Source organism: Chaetodon trifascialis, chromosome 3 (genome assembly GCF_039877785.1).
Source record: "Chaetodon trifascialis isolate fChaTrf1 chromosome 3, fChaTrf1.hap1, whole genome shotgun sequence".
Classification (NCBI taxonomy): domain Eukaryota; kingdom Metazoa; phylum Chordata; class Actinopteri; order Chaetodontiformes; family Chaetodontidae; genus Chaetodon; species Chaetodon trifascialis.
This window is the reverse complement of record NC_092058.1, coordinates 24,526,436-24,539,746: the sequence shown is the minus strand read 5'-3', so window position 1 is coordinate 24,539,746 and position 13,311 is coordinate 24,526,436. Positions and strand designations below refer to the sequence as shown.

Below are 13,311 nucleotides of genomic sequence, written 5' to 3'. Positions count from 1 at the left end.
AGCGTCACCGAGGGAACCAGCCAGAGCGGCAGAGTGTACATTCCTGTTAGAAGTAACCAATAACTACCAACTGGAAATAACTGAAGGTCACAGGTGACACCCCTGCAGATGGTCTGACGCCGAAAATATGAATGCAGATAAGCCCATCTTTCTCAGGCACATGTGTTGCATTTTCTGCTAATTGATCACATTCCATGCAGAAGACTTTTATATGACTGACAGTTCATTGGCACAGAAATGGTGGAAAAGATGTTTTATATACATACACATTTGTCTCATAGACATTTTTCTTTAGCAGTAATAATGAATGTAGAAAAATACTGTAAGGGATTTTTATGACATGCTACATTTTATCTGATAGCAAGTGATGCTACATTCATGACAGGAATGCACAGGACAATTTGTTCCACCGAGCAGAAAATCAAAGGGTTTTATCATCTTCTGTGGTGTGTTCAAATAGTCCCAAATAAAGGCCTCTTAGACATTAAGTCAAAGGTTCAGTGGGCTATACTGACTTCCTCCTGGTGTGAGGATTGTTCTTGCCCAGACAGAGAGCTGTGCTGCTGGGGGAGGTCTGTGGCGACACAGAACAGGAGCTGCACGAGGCCCGGTCCACTCTGTAGGAGATGGAGTTGTAAAAGACGGGGTTGCTGTGGCCTCCCATCTCCTCATCGTGAGGTGGAGAGTTGCTGTTGTAAATGTCCGAGCCACAGCACATGCAAGAGAACAAGGCCCTGAGTCTGCTGGGTTCAGGGAGCTTAGCATGCTCAGATGAAACATGTCTGCACTCCTCTATGGGAGAGGGGAGGAGATTCATACAGCTGGTGCCCCCCTCCATGGGAAGGGTCAGGTTGCACAGGCTGTTGTGTCTGTCTTCGCCGTCATTATGGTCAGCATCAGCAGTTTCTGCTCCAGCCTCTGACACCTCCCTATCCCCCTGCATGTCCTTAGGCTGCATTCCCTGCTCCTCTCCCCCTGCCACAGGCCTCAAGTCAGGCTCTTCAGTGCTTACAGTGAGAAATCTCAGGACCACCAGGTTAAGAAAAGCCCCAATGACTGTCAGCCCAACCAAAATGTACATGAAGCTAAATGCCACATAGGGGGGTCTCTTTTGCAGAGCATCTTTCTTCTGAAGGGCCACAAAATCCCCAAATCCAATGGTGGTGAGCGTGATGAAGCAGTAGTAATAGGAATTGAAGAAAGTCCAGTCCTCAAATTGGGAGAAGGCTGCAGCTCCGATACACAGGGTGCTCATGCATGACAGCAGACCCACCAGGACCATGTTCCCCATGGACACCTCTGTCTTCCGTAAGCCCAGGGCTTGTTTGGCTCTGCACAAGAGGTAGCGGACAAAAGTGTTGATCCTCTCCCCCAGGCTCTGGAACATGACCAGTGTCAGAGGAATGCCCAAGACAGCATAAAACATACAGAAGATCTTGCCAGCATCAGTGCGTGGAGAAGCGTGGCCATAACCTACAAAGTCACAATATATATCGCAGGTCACATAATGTACTACTGTTTATGTCTATAAAGACAGTACTCAGGTTTACAATTGCATTACACACTGCAAGACCACAATGTTTAATGTTAAAAGCCCCGCACACCCACACAAGTGTTTTCACTTATCCTGGCTAATTACAACCCTTACTTAGGTTGAAGCTGAGCAGGAATGCTGGGATTGAAGTTACCAAACTACAAGAACCACTAAGAAGGACTGAAAGGTGTAACCTCTCCCACCTCAAAGGTTACACCTCCGTCCTACTAATATTTGCTCAGCCCCAGATTCACTTCAATTATGGTCCAAACAAGGGATGAATTGAAGCTTGCATTTCCTGTTCCAGTTCTGTCTCCAGCCAGCTTCAGCTGACTCATAGATCAACAGGGGTATTGATTATTATCCACATCAGAACATCATGTCCTTTTTGCCTGTGGGGGAATTTTGTTGAATGGTTGTGCGACTGCACAGGTACAACAAAACTAATGGGAGGGTCAGACAGATGTCAAGAGCAGTCCGTGGTCAAACAAGTTCTAATCAGGCAAAATAAGTGAAAACCTCTGAGTGGGTGGACCATGGGTATGTGGGGTTTTTAAAAATCTGACTAACATGAACTTCTGGAGGACACAGCACAAGCAGAGCAAAGGGAAACAAATAACATTTCCTCCCCTTATTTTGTCATGGTTATAAACTAAGTGGTCCTGTGGTCCTGATTCTATCACAGACCTCTGGCTCAAATGGAAAGTTACCAATCTAAATATTACCAACAATGATGGGCGAGTGGCAAACCTAATTTGTTTTATTTTGGTTCTGCAGTCACGTCTAATTTTATTTATTTAGCCAAATATTACAAATCAGGGTCAGGGTTAGGGTTGCCTCAAGGTGCTTCACAAGTCAGTCTGTGCACAATTAAATAGTTTTAGGCTATTGGGTCAATTAATACTTTCTCCTAATGTTTTTGGCCACAAACACAGTGGAGCCTTGAGCAGCTAAAAGTCAGGAGATGGTAGAGACCAAATACAGAGCTGAAAGAGACTGAAAATTGGACTTACATTTGTCAGGGGATTATCAATGCTAATGTTGCTAATGTTGCTCTGTAACTGCTGTATGTGTAAAAAGGCGTCTGTTTGATATCATCTTAATTTAATTTGCATTATGAAAACCTAGATAATACAATTTAAGGAGATACTTCACTTGTGTCACCATCTGAAGAGCTCAAAGCTCGTATCTGTATGAAGGCAGCTGAACAAAGCTTGTGGTTTAATCCTCTATGGAGCACAGAGGCTCTGCTCAGCTTGAATTTAATGGCTTCTGACAGTGACAGTGTTTTCACAGTTGAAAAAAGTTCTTCCACAGAAACGTCTCAAAATTACTGCACTCCAACAGTGTAGTGTACTTTTCTGCTCCCCATAGATGTTCACTATGTTCCAGTTATATTCTCATCAAAATATGGCTAAACAGGCCTCCATCAGATAGGCCTACCATCTCAAGCCTCACTCAAGACCCTGACATGTTTATACTGGAAAGTCCTACAGCAAAAAAACTGTCACGTGTCTGCTCACGACTACACATGCTCTGCACGTTGTTATGACAAACCATTGAGCAGTACAGTACAAGTGCATGCAGACTGTATCGTCATATGATCAAACACAGACTTGACATTAGACAATGTTAACATATATATTTGCAGCAATCATGTGTCTATGGCAAATATACCAAACAAAATAATAATTCATTCCATTGAATATTTATTTTTCTTTATTTATACTTTATTTTTATAGTTTATGTAAAATAAGCGTAATATTTGCGCTCCTGACTTTTCACATACGCGCGCGCGCGCGCGCACACACACACACACACACACAAACTTTTCGGGGACACATAGGATAACAGGACAACAAATGTCTCCAGTTTGATTGTAGTTTGAGATTTTGTTTGAACACAGACATGCTTCATTCTCAAGAGTCCCCTGCTCTGTCTATGGTCCCTTTCTAGAAGTTTCATTGATTCCAAAGTGGCCCCTCCAGCTGGAGTCCCTGTGAAAGAGCTTCAAACTTACACTGTTAGGAGTCTAAACACACACGCGCGCGCAGAAATGCTGCTGTTCAAATGTTTTTTCAGATAAGAAGCAGGTGTGGGGAAACCTCACTTACCAATTGTGGTGATAACAGTGATGGCGAAATAAAAGGCGCCGGTGAACTTCCACTGCCTCCCGGCGCGGTGCGGCTCCGACTGGAGGACCACTCTCTCAATCTCTCTGTAGTCATCCTCGGTGAGGCCGTACTTCCTCTTCATTTCGTTCAGCCTCTGCTCCAGTGCCTTCTTCTTTGAATTCTCGCTGTCCGACTCCAGCGCGTCAAAGACGGCGGCTCCGATGAGCAGGTAGACAACGATGGAGAGGATGAGACCGAGGGTCCTGATGTTCTGCGCCTTCATACTCAACTCCGGAGTGCGCGCGAAGCGCAGGGAGGGAGGGTGGTGCTGCTCACAGGGACAGACGCACAGAGGACACGGGAGCGTCCTCCATGGACTCCATTCATCCTGATGTGTTGAGGCCCCTCTTAGCCTGCTTGGGTTACAGTAAAGAGGTTATATGTTGAAACTGTAGCCTGTTCTCATCAGGTGAAACGGCATTAAAGCTGTGCGTGCACACACAGGTTACCTGAGCTCAGCAGCTGGCACCACTTTGACTCTCCACAGGATGTTAGTCTAACTTAAAGGAGCTCACACGGACCCTTTGGACCTGGATCAGATTCGGTCTCTCCCTGGTCTGCATGCTATCACACCTCCCTCCTCCTCCTGTGGTTGTCTGTCTCTCCTCTGTGTGTGAATGCTGTGCTGCCTCTTCTGCGTGTGTGTGATCTGTCCTGCTGCCAGGGGTCCAAGTTGGAGGGGAGGTCCTGTGGCTCAGGTCTTGCCTACAGTATCTGGCAACACCTGAAGCGGCTCAACATCCTCCTGGATCCACACTCTTCATTTATGTTTCACAATCTACACCTATATCTATTTTTGTCACCAAAATTTGTATGTAGACATTTTTTTTTGTTGATCTATCTGTTCACATGACATCTATTGAAGGTCTGTCCATCATGGGAGGGGGATCTGTGGTCTGTGAGGTTCCTGAGGACTTGCATTTTTTTCCCATTTAATAGTTTTGAGGGTCTGAGATTGGAGGGTGTGAAATGCTGAACATCTGATTCGTGATTCTGAGCTGTATCAATAAAATGGACTTGATCTGGCCTCCTTCACCTGAGGAGTGCCGTGTGTGTACGTCATCATGTTTTTCACAGGTGCACTCACTCTGTCTGCAGAGGTCACTTCAGTCGCTCTCCACTCAAGAGGTGTTTCACTTATTGTTGCCTCACTACAATGTTTGACCTTCACTGTGCACAATATTTGTGCAGTTTGACAGTATAAAAAGCTGTTTTCACATTTATCTGCTGAAGAGGGAAAGTTTCTCTGTTATCGCCTTCAATCTCAGTTTAAGATGTTTAAGTACGAGCATGATATTGAGACATCACAACTGAATTTTTCGTGTGCATGCATTAATGTGCAGCTAAAAGGACCCTGGTGTTTTTATATTATATGCTGTTCTTGATACTCTGTCCTGGTAATCGCAATACATGGATTGTCAGTAGTTCTGGATTCACTGAGACTTTTGCAAAGTTAAATAAGGCAGAAAAATGTGAATAAGAAGCAAGAAAATAAATCAGTGCAGGCTAGATATCGGAGCCTAGAAGGATTTAACTGCCACTTTACTCCAAACTGGATTGTTTTTGTCTTTTCTGTAAGTTTAGACAGCTGCCACAGCAAAATAAAATGTGCTCAGTTATCCTCACTGTCTTCCCATTTTAGTATTCATGCTGCAGACTCTCTTCCACTGACTCTCCCTACTGTTAGTCACTGACCCAGAGTTTGGAGAGTTCTGGGATACACAAGTATCCGTGTGTGTGTGTGTGTGTGTGTGTGTGTGTTGTGTCTGTGGCTGCCACAGAGAAGCACAGCAGAAACAGCAGGCCTTTCCAGACTCTACTCTTGTGATTATTTTGCCCTGTGAAGCGTTCATGTGCAGAGTATTCACAATACGCTTGGCTAAAGTATTACTCTGTGCGATGAAGCATTAGCCGGTGGCGATGCTGACCTTTATCAAGCGCACTTGGTCGCTGGGTGATCCAGCGAGCCTTCATCATTAAATAGGTCCAACGTGCAGAGTGAGTGAGTGAGTGAGAGAGAGACAGTAGAGATGATTTGTGTGTATGTATCAGTGCAGCCACACAGAGGCAGGGTTGATGGAGCCTCACTGAGGTTTTCAGTGCTGGGTTTTTGCTCAGTGTCATGCTAACTGGGTTGCACAGCACAGCAACCAGAAAATAGGCTGTCTGCCGCAGCTCCATGCTGCAAGTTATTTCAGTTTCATATCCTGCACGAAGTTCCCATCTATTTCAGGAGGGCATTCCAATTTGTGGGGCCTATTCATGCACTACACCAGGCCATAAAGAGTCTGAGATCTGTCATTAAAATCCACATTTATTGCCTCTGTTGCATATAGAACATATGGCTATCTCTGCACTATGTTTTTATCTTCCAGAGACAGCACAGGGCCTTATCCCGCTTTAGTAAGCACAAATGAATCTATTGCCGAGCAGATGTTAACAGTGTAGCGTGCAGACTCGTCTTGATTCTCTCCACTGGCAGTGAGAGCAATTATCTCCTTTTGAAAGGAGTCCCTGCGAGATAACAGCCCAGCCACTGAGTCCACTCAGTGAGAGCACACAGTGCTTACATCACTATTATTCGCCTTCAATTCCTTATGAGAAATTCACATCATATGTGGGAGACAAATAAGCCACAGAAGAAGTTTAGAAAGGCACACATGGACACATCAGTTAAGCAGTGGGCTAGATTTTGTGCAATCACTGCAAAGGCCAGGTGACTTTTTTAATAAGCATCCTGTGGTTTATCAACTCAGCAGTCAAGAAGTAATGATGCTAGTATTATCTGTTGTACTCATCTCATATCTCTCTGTTCTACAGGATGGTCCATGCGTCCCTTTATCTTCCACAGGAAGACATTAAGAGCAGGATGTCCACCAAATGGAGTCGAGACACTCATCTGTCCAAGTGCCTACCCCCGAAGAAAATGAGGAGGGGGAAAGATACTGCAAACATGATGCTATCTTTACACTGACAGCAGCAGGTGGAGATGAATACAGTCATTACGATGATCATATAGTCCAGAGGCAAAGTGGATGTCGTAAAATTAAAAAATGCTTTATATGAACTTGCCGGCTAATGTCTCTGTGGTGACAAGTCATCGGTGTCATGGAGGGAAACAGGCTTGAACTTTGCAGCTAATGTGAACAGTCCTTTGAGCCTTATTAGCCAAAAGGGCAGGGACGTCATCACCTTCAGGGAGCGGCGCCTCATTCTGGTCGAGGCACCTGGTGTGAGGATGACTGTGACACAATAGAAAAAAGTGATGTTTTCTATTATATAGATCGCTGTTCTCAAATGACAGAAAATTGCAACCAACTGCAGCCTTTGTGTTTTTAAATTATAGTCATTGCATTGTTTTCTGGACAAGATCACAGAGTTTAAATAAAAATCTCTCTATGTTTTGGTACCAGGGAACTTTTCCTCCTGTGAATGTCCTGTTGAGTAGACTACTTCAGCTTTGATGCCCACATTTTAGAGCACAAGGAAAAAAATGAAAGCATGCATATATATATATATATATATATATATATATATATATATATATATATATATATATATATATATATATATATATATATATATATATATATATGAACATGAAGTAGGGATTATTTGAATGCATGGACTAATGCACTTGACAATAAACTACAACCCTGTTTCTTAATTAATCCTTCATTTTACCCCTGAAAAGACATTAAACATCCCTCCCTTCCTTCATTCCTTGACCTTCATCCCAGTATATCCTCCTTCATCATCTCTGCTCCCCCTCCATCCATAATACGTATTAAACCATTAGACATCTGTATCTTATTGGCATTGTTTTTGTTAGTGAATCACAAAGTTTGGTATGTTAGCCAGAGATTCCTCCAGTTATCCATCAGTCTGAAAATCTTTACCCTAACCCTTAAAATGCTTTAATAAAATGCTTTAATAAAATGCTTTAATAATTAAGACTTTACCAAATGAAGCCAAATTCAAGGGATTTAAGGGTGCATGTAATTTGAAATACTTGGCAAATCAGTTCATCGCTAAATAAAGGTGTTGTTGAGATCAGGACTTTGGTCATTTAATAGGTTTGTCCCATATTTGGGTAATTGGTGAGTAGATGAATTGTAATAATAAGGTGTTTTCAATGGACTTACTGCACAGAGGAATGTTTTTTAAGGGGTAAAAATGGACAAACTAACATAAATCAATTAATTTTCATTAGAAATATAGCAATTGAAGTGCAAATTCAGGACCATTGATTTAGTGTTAAGTATATTTTCAATGTATTATCTGCACATTTTAAAGGGTTAAAACACCTGAATTGAAAACACAGATCCTTTTTATTTTTGAATAAATGGTGGCTTTGATCAATCCCTTACTTCATTCTTTAAAATACCTTAAAATATTGCAAATGATTAACATACCCATCACTGGTGTAGTGAATGAAATGAGAGAGGACTGAGGTCATGGCTGTTCATATTTCTCACTCTTTTGCTGATGATTATCTTGAGCTGTCAGAGTCTGGAGTCTTGTGTTTGCAGATGTCCTGAGGTAACAGTCAGGCTTTGGTTCTGACGGTTAGACCACTCCTCCTGATGTCATCCCTGTGTTAGACTTGTTGGGGGGGGCATTGTTAAGAGGGATACACCTCTTACGTCTAAAACCTTCACTTGGATTGAACCACATGGATTGTTTATCTCTGTTTGTGTCTGTAACTCCTTTATGTTTCACCCCAAATCTTGATCTACACTCTTAATCCCGCTGATCCAGTCTGTCTGTGGGCGTTGACTGTAACTTCCTAAGTTTCTGTTCTCTGTAAATGTGTAACGCCAACTTGAGAGAAAGTGAAAGTGAAACATGTTCAGCACACTGACCTGACTGATGAGCGCAGTGTCAGTACTGTATCGCCTCGGTAGACAGGTGGTGCTTCTGATGGCCTGGTTTGTATTCAGCCCCCTGTCCCCTCTGATTGCGTGGTTATGGCGCAAACTCGGGCTCTTATGGCGCTGTATTACAGCGATGCTTCGTCCGGTTGTCGGACATGCTTTTGCAGCGATAGGCTGGCGTAAGGATCCTGGAAGCAGCCGGCATGAGCCTGAAGAAAGCGGCGAAGACAAGCCGGCAGCGACAAGCTGCTTAGTGGAGGTCGAGGGGTCTGACTGTGAGGGTCAATATGAGGCTGCGGATGAGGAGAGAGCCGCAGGCTCCTACAGAGAGCCCGCCACCGAGCTGCAGTGGTGTGGTGAGGGTAGTGATGTGATTGAAGCTGGGGGGTGTCGAGTTGAGCCAATGTGTGAAGAAGAAGATGAGGATGAGGATGATGAGTTTGGCAGCAAGGTGTATCGAGTGGAGACTTCAGATGAGTTGTACTGTGGCTATGATTCAACCTGGGAGACGGAGGAAGAGCAGGAGAGCACAGCGAAGAGCACCTGGAGGCCAGCAGCTTTCAGACATGTGAGTGAAGCTGGGGCCCTGCAGACAGCTCAGGCCTGCACTGGTTTTAACTTTCAGCTGTGCCTTTTGGTCATCTCACAGTGTCTTCATTACATCCCATGTGGGGAAATATGAAGACAGTTCTTACATCACTGCAGTGCTTGTTGGTTGGCATATTCTAACTACATGATGGAAAACGTATTCAGATCCACTGTCTGTAGTCCTCCATTCAGAAGCTTACACATCAGTGTAGATAGAAAGATAGACTGGAAAGGGAGAGTTGTGTTACAGCATTAGGTTATTCAGGCAAAATGTATTATCAGCAAATTGTGTTCAAAGTCTGAAGTCTGAGGAGTTTTATTACCAGTATTATATTTGATGTTTGTGGATTAATATTGCTGCTGCATTAATGTGTGTGTTGCATGTTACTGCTGCAGATGTTTAAGGTTGAGCTCATTTTAACCGCTTTAAGTACTGTTGGCTAGTTTAATCGTCAGAAATGCATCATATTCTCTAAGATCATCATATGTTTGTAGCGCCGCTGTGAGAACCACGTACTCTAAACTTTTCATGAGCTCTGAAAAACAGCCTGTTTTCAGCTTTGTAGAGTAGTACAATTATCTCAACCCAAAAACGAACACGTCATCCTTCAGTTTATGAGAAATATTCACATTCCAAATCAACAGTCAGAGATACATGGTTTTCACTGGACAGGAAGGGAATGCAAAAATTGTAATCTGAAAAGTAACTAGTAACTAAAGCTGTCAAATGAATGGAGTGAAAAGTACAATATGTGTCTCTGAGATGTGGTGGAGAAGAGTTTAAACTGACCTGCATGTATTTTCTGTGCACCAGTACAAGTTCAGCAGATTCGAAAGTGCCGCAAGAGACATGCAGAACTACAGGCATGACTACCCTGTAAGTTATACCCACGCACATACACACACACACACACACACACACACACACACACACACACACACACACACACACACACACACACACCAGAATTGCAGTGCTATACCGGTTCCACATTATATGGAAGTTAATGGTTATCATATCATTCACTTTTGCTTATACGGAATTATAATGAAGTGTTTGATCAATGAAAAATAATTACTGTGTAACACTGTAAGACTGTGAAACCGTGATATTTTCGAGACAGTTATCTTACTATGAAAATCTCATACAGTTGCTAACACACACACACACACACACACACACACACACACACACACACACACACACACACATACACATATTTTCCATCAGTCATTCTTGAAATTCTATAAAGTAAAATAAAACTTTACCATGCAAAGACTTCAGCACACACAGATTGCCTGTGTTTTGTGGACGTGACTTTTACAAAGACCAATGCACACACGTGTTTTTATCACTTGGGGGGACATTACATAGACTTACAGTAATTTCCTGGAGCCTTACCCTAACCCTAACCCTAACCACTATTTGCCTATTCCTAACCCTGCACCTAACCTATCCTTACCTAACCCGTAACCCTATCCTCAGTCTGCACCCTAAAATTTAATGATTTACATTAAGGGGACCTGCATTTTGTCCCCATAAGGCAGGTGAGTACCCACAATGTGACTGTGTAAACAGATCTTTGTCCCCACAACGTGATAAATACCAGGTCACACACACACACACACACACACACACACACACACACACACACACACACACACACACACACACACACACACACACAGTCCACAGTCTACATGGCAAACATACACTGTCCCATAGCTAACATACAATGTTAGCTAAGCACACATTGTTCCTTTACGTCTCCCTGCAGACCCAGATCCGACTGCAACGCTGGAACAGGCCAGTATCTGTAAGTACACACGACGACTGTGTGTTATTTGACTTGGTTATTAATTAATATTAGAAAACTTGAGTGTCTAAGAGCAATTTTCTTCTGTTGAGTAGGATGACAAGCCTAATTTGATGTTCTACCTTGGATTGAAGCCCTCTGAACCCGACGGTAGGCCATTGACCATGGACACAAATGAAGCAAGCTCTGTATTGTGATTTAATGTGTCAACTTCAATCTAAATCTGAATTTAAAAAAAAACAAACAAAACAAACATTTTTTTATCAAAAATAAGGACTCATTCGGTGGTGCAGAACTTTTTTGGCCCGTGTTCCCTTCAAACAAAGTGATATCTACACGTCAGCCTTCATCACAGTTTGTCCAAAGAGTGATTTTTTTCATCTTACATTGTTTCATTTGAGTAACTTTTACACCTGTAAGAAAAAATGAACATCATTTTGTTCAGCAGAAACATCTCGCCGGCCAACAGGCACTATATTAATCTTAATGTGCGACTGTCCGGACATCCTTTTACAAATTCATTGACCTCTGGTGATTTGTATTTGTTATCAGGTGTCTACATCCACAATTTCCACAATGACTGGTCTGGTCAGTATGACACACTGGAGTATGTGCACAGCTATATTCAATGGTAAGTTACTCTACAATCACAGACGTCATGTAAAACGTTCACGTCCCATTTCTATAATTTGTTGTGACAATTCCCTTTCAAAGGTTGTTCCCACTGCAAGAACAGGGGATGAACAGTGAAGCCAGTCCACTGACAAAAGAAGAAATCAAGGTAGACTGCTAAAAACTACACACTTCATATTTCAGCTGAGAGTGCTTCATAGAACGGGGCTTCTACCTTTGCTTCAGGGTTTTCTTGAAAACAGCACTGCAAAGGAAAATCTGCTGAAGTCCTACAAGCTCATGTTGGACTTCTATGGTATCGAGCTGTGTGATGAGCAAACAGGGGAAGTCCAGAGAGCGTCAAACTGGAGAGACAGATTCAACAACCTTAACAGGTGTGCTCTGAATTTTAATGAAACATACTGATCATTAAAATTAACAGAACCCACTGAATAATCTATTTTTGCCCCTTTGCTGTTTGTCATTAACAGTCACACTCATAACAACCTGCGCATCACCCGCATCCTGAAGTGCCAGGGAACCCTGGGGTACGCTCACTACCAAGCCCCGCTGGTCCGCTTCTTCCTGGAGGAGACTCTCATCCACGGAGAGCTCCCCGCTGTGAAGGACAGTGTTCTCAACTACTTTGTGTTTGCTGTCCTTGATAAGAGGCAGCGCAGGCACCTCATCAAGTTTGCCTATTTGAACTATGACCGTAAAGATGAGTTTGTGTGGTGCCCAAAGAAAATTCAGAGGATGTGGTCCAGGCTGCCTGATGCCCGAGCCACAGAAGTGTCTGAGTCTGGACAATGAAGGTGGTGAAGCCAAAGATAAGGCAAATAAAACTGCCACTGTCACTCTGCCCCAGATCCATCCTACATACTGTACTAATCCTGTATAGTATGTACTAAGTACTAATCATCACAGATTCAGGAGTAGGAAATGATTCAGTTTGTGTGACGTTGGGTGTCACACTGCGACTGTGGAATGTCACTGCCAATTAAACTTCACAAATCATATTTTTCCCCTAAATTTTCTAGATATTTTTGGATTTCCAGATCTTTTAGAGTTGATTCACCAGCAACTTTTTTAATTTTATTTTTTTACCGCCCACAGCGACGTGTGTCATATATGTGGTAACAATGTTGCTTGCTGGACCCTGAAAACCTGATGTGTGATGACTGCCGCCATCAAGCAACAGTCACAATAGATTTGCCTTCAGCAGCAGTTGGTGGAGGAGGTGATCACAAAGCGTAAACAACTGCAATAAAGAGCTCATGTGAGTCTGCCAAATGAATGCAGATTAAATATCGAACCCTGAAGAGAACGGCACAGAGGGTCAAAAGACAGAGAGGGTGAGGGCAGTGATGAAGAGGCAGATACAGTCCACATGATCTTCATGAAGCATCAGTGAAATTTCCTCATTAGTTCACACGGTTTGAGCTTTTCATGCTGAATCAAACAGCATGCTTATTCATGCAAATGCTTTTGTTTCTTTTTGTACTAAGGGCTTTATTTCTGAACTTGTATTCTTATTTAATTCTTGCTTTCTGGATGAATGCATTTGGACCAAAAAAAAGTGCCATTGCGATAAAAGTGCTGATGCTACGGTGTGGATAAGAGGGACTGATGAAGTCTTTTCTTGTTTACATCCTGTTGTTTTATACCGAAATGCCTGACATGAGCAGAGATGTATCACACTTGCATTT

General features: G+C 42.9%; 2 protein-coding genes across 2 annotated transcripts; one reads left to right on the top strand and one right to left on the bottom strand.

Annotated features, from left to right (window-relative positions):
- Positions 1–505: 505 nt before the first annotated feature.
- Positions 506–3,931, bottom strand: LOC139329279 (potassium channel subfamily K member 9-like). The gene is made up of 3 exons (XM_070959483.1): positions 3,649–3,931; positions 1,198–1,473; positions 506–846 (listed from the first exon to the last, which is right to left on the bottom strand). Exons 1-3 carry the CDS (start codon positions 3,929–3,931, stop codon positions 506–508), a joined length of 900 nt encoding a protein of 299 aa, XP_070815584.1.
- A 4,654-nt stretch (positions 3,932–8,585) lies between these two features.
- On the top strand, positions 8,586–12,513 carry LOC139329086 (opioid growth factor receptor-like). The gene is made up of 8 exons (XM_070959225.1): positions 8,586–9,153; positions 9,988–10,050; positions 10,952–10,990; positions 11,086–11,140; positions 11,543–11,621; positions 11,705–11,771; positions 11,849–11,997; positions 12,094–12,513. Exons 1-8 carry the CDS (start codon positions 8,632–8,634, stop codon positions 12,413–12,415), a joined length of 1,296 nt encoding a protein of 431 aa, XP_070815326.1. The 5' UTR covers positions 8,586–8,631; the 3' UTR covers positions 12,416–12,513.
- The last annotated feature ends 798 nt before the right edge of the window (positions 12,514–13,311 follow it).

Excerpts from the sequence above, each read along its gene's own strand:
- LOC139329086 (XM_070959225.1), top strand. The coding sequence starts at position 8,632 with ATGGCCTGGTTTGTATTCAGCCCCCTGTCCCCTCTGATTGCGTGGTTA. Across the intron at positions 10,051-10,951 it reads ACTACAGGCATGACTACCCT|ACCCAGATCCGACTGCAACG; the intron begins GTAAGTTATACC and ends GTCTCCCTGCAG. Across the intron at positions 11,622-11,704 it reads GTGCACAGCTATATTCAATG|GTTGTTCCCACTGCAAGAAC; the intron begins GTAAGTTACTCT and ends TCCCTTTCAAAG.
- LOC139329279 (XM_070959483.1), bottom strand. The coding sequence starts at position 3,931 with ATGAAGGCGCAGAACATCAGGACCCTCGGTCTCATCCTCTCCATCGTT. Across the intron at positions 1,474-3,648 it reads CACTGTTATCACCACAATTG|GTTATGGCCACGCTTCTCCA; the intron begins GTAAGTGAGGTT and ends GTGACTTTGTAG. Across the intron at positions 847-1,197 it reads ATTTGAGGACTGGACTTTCT|CCCTTCCCATGGAGGGGGGC; the intron begins TCAATTCCTATT and ends TGTGCAACCTGA.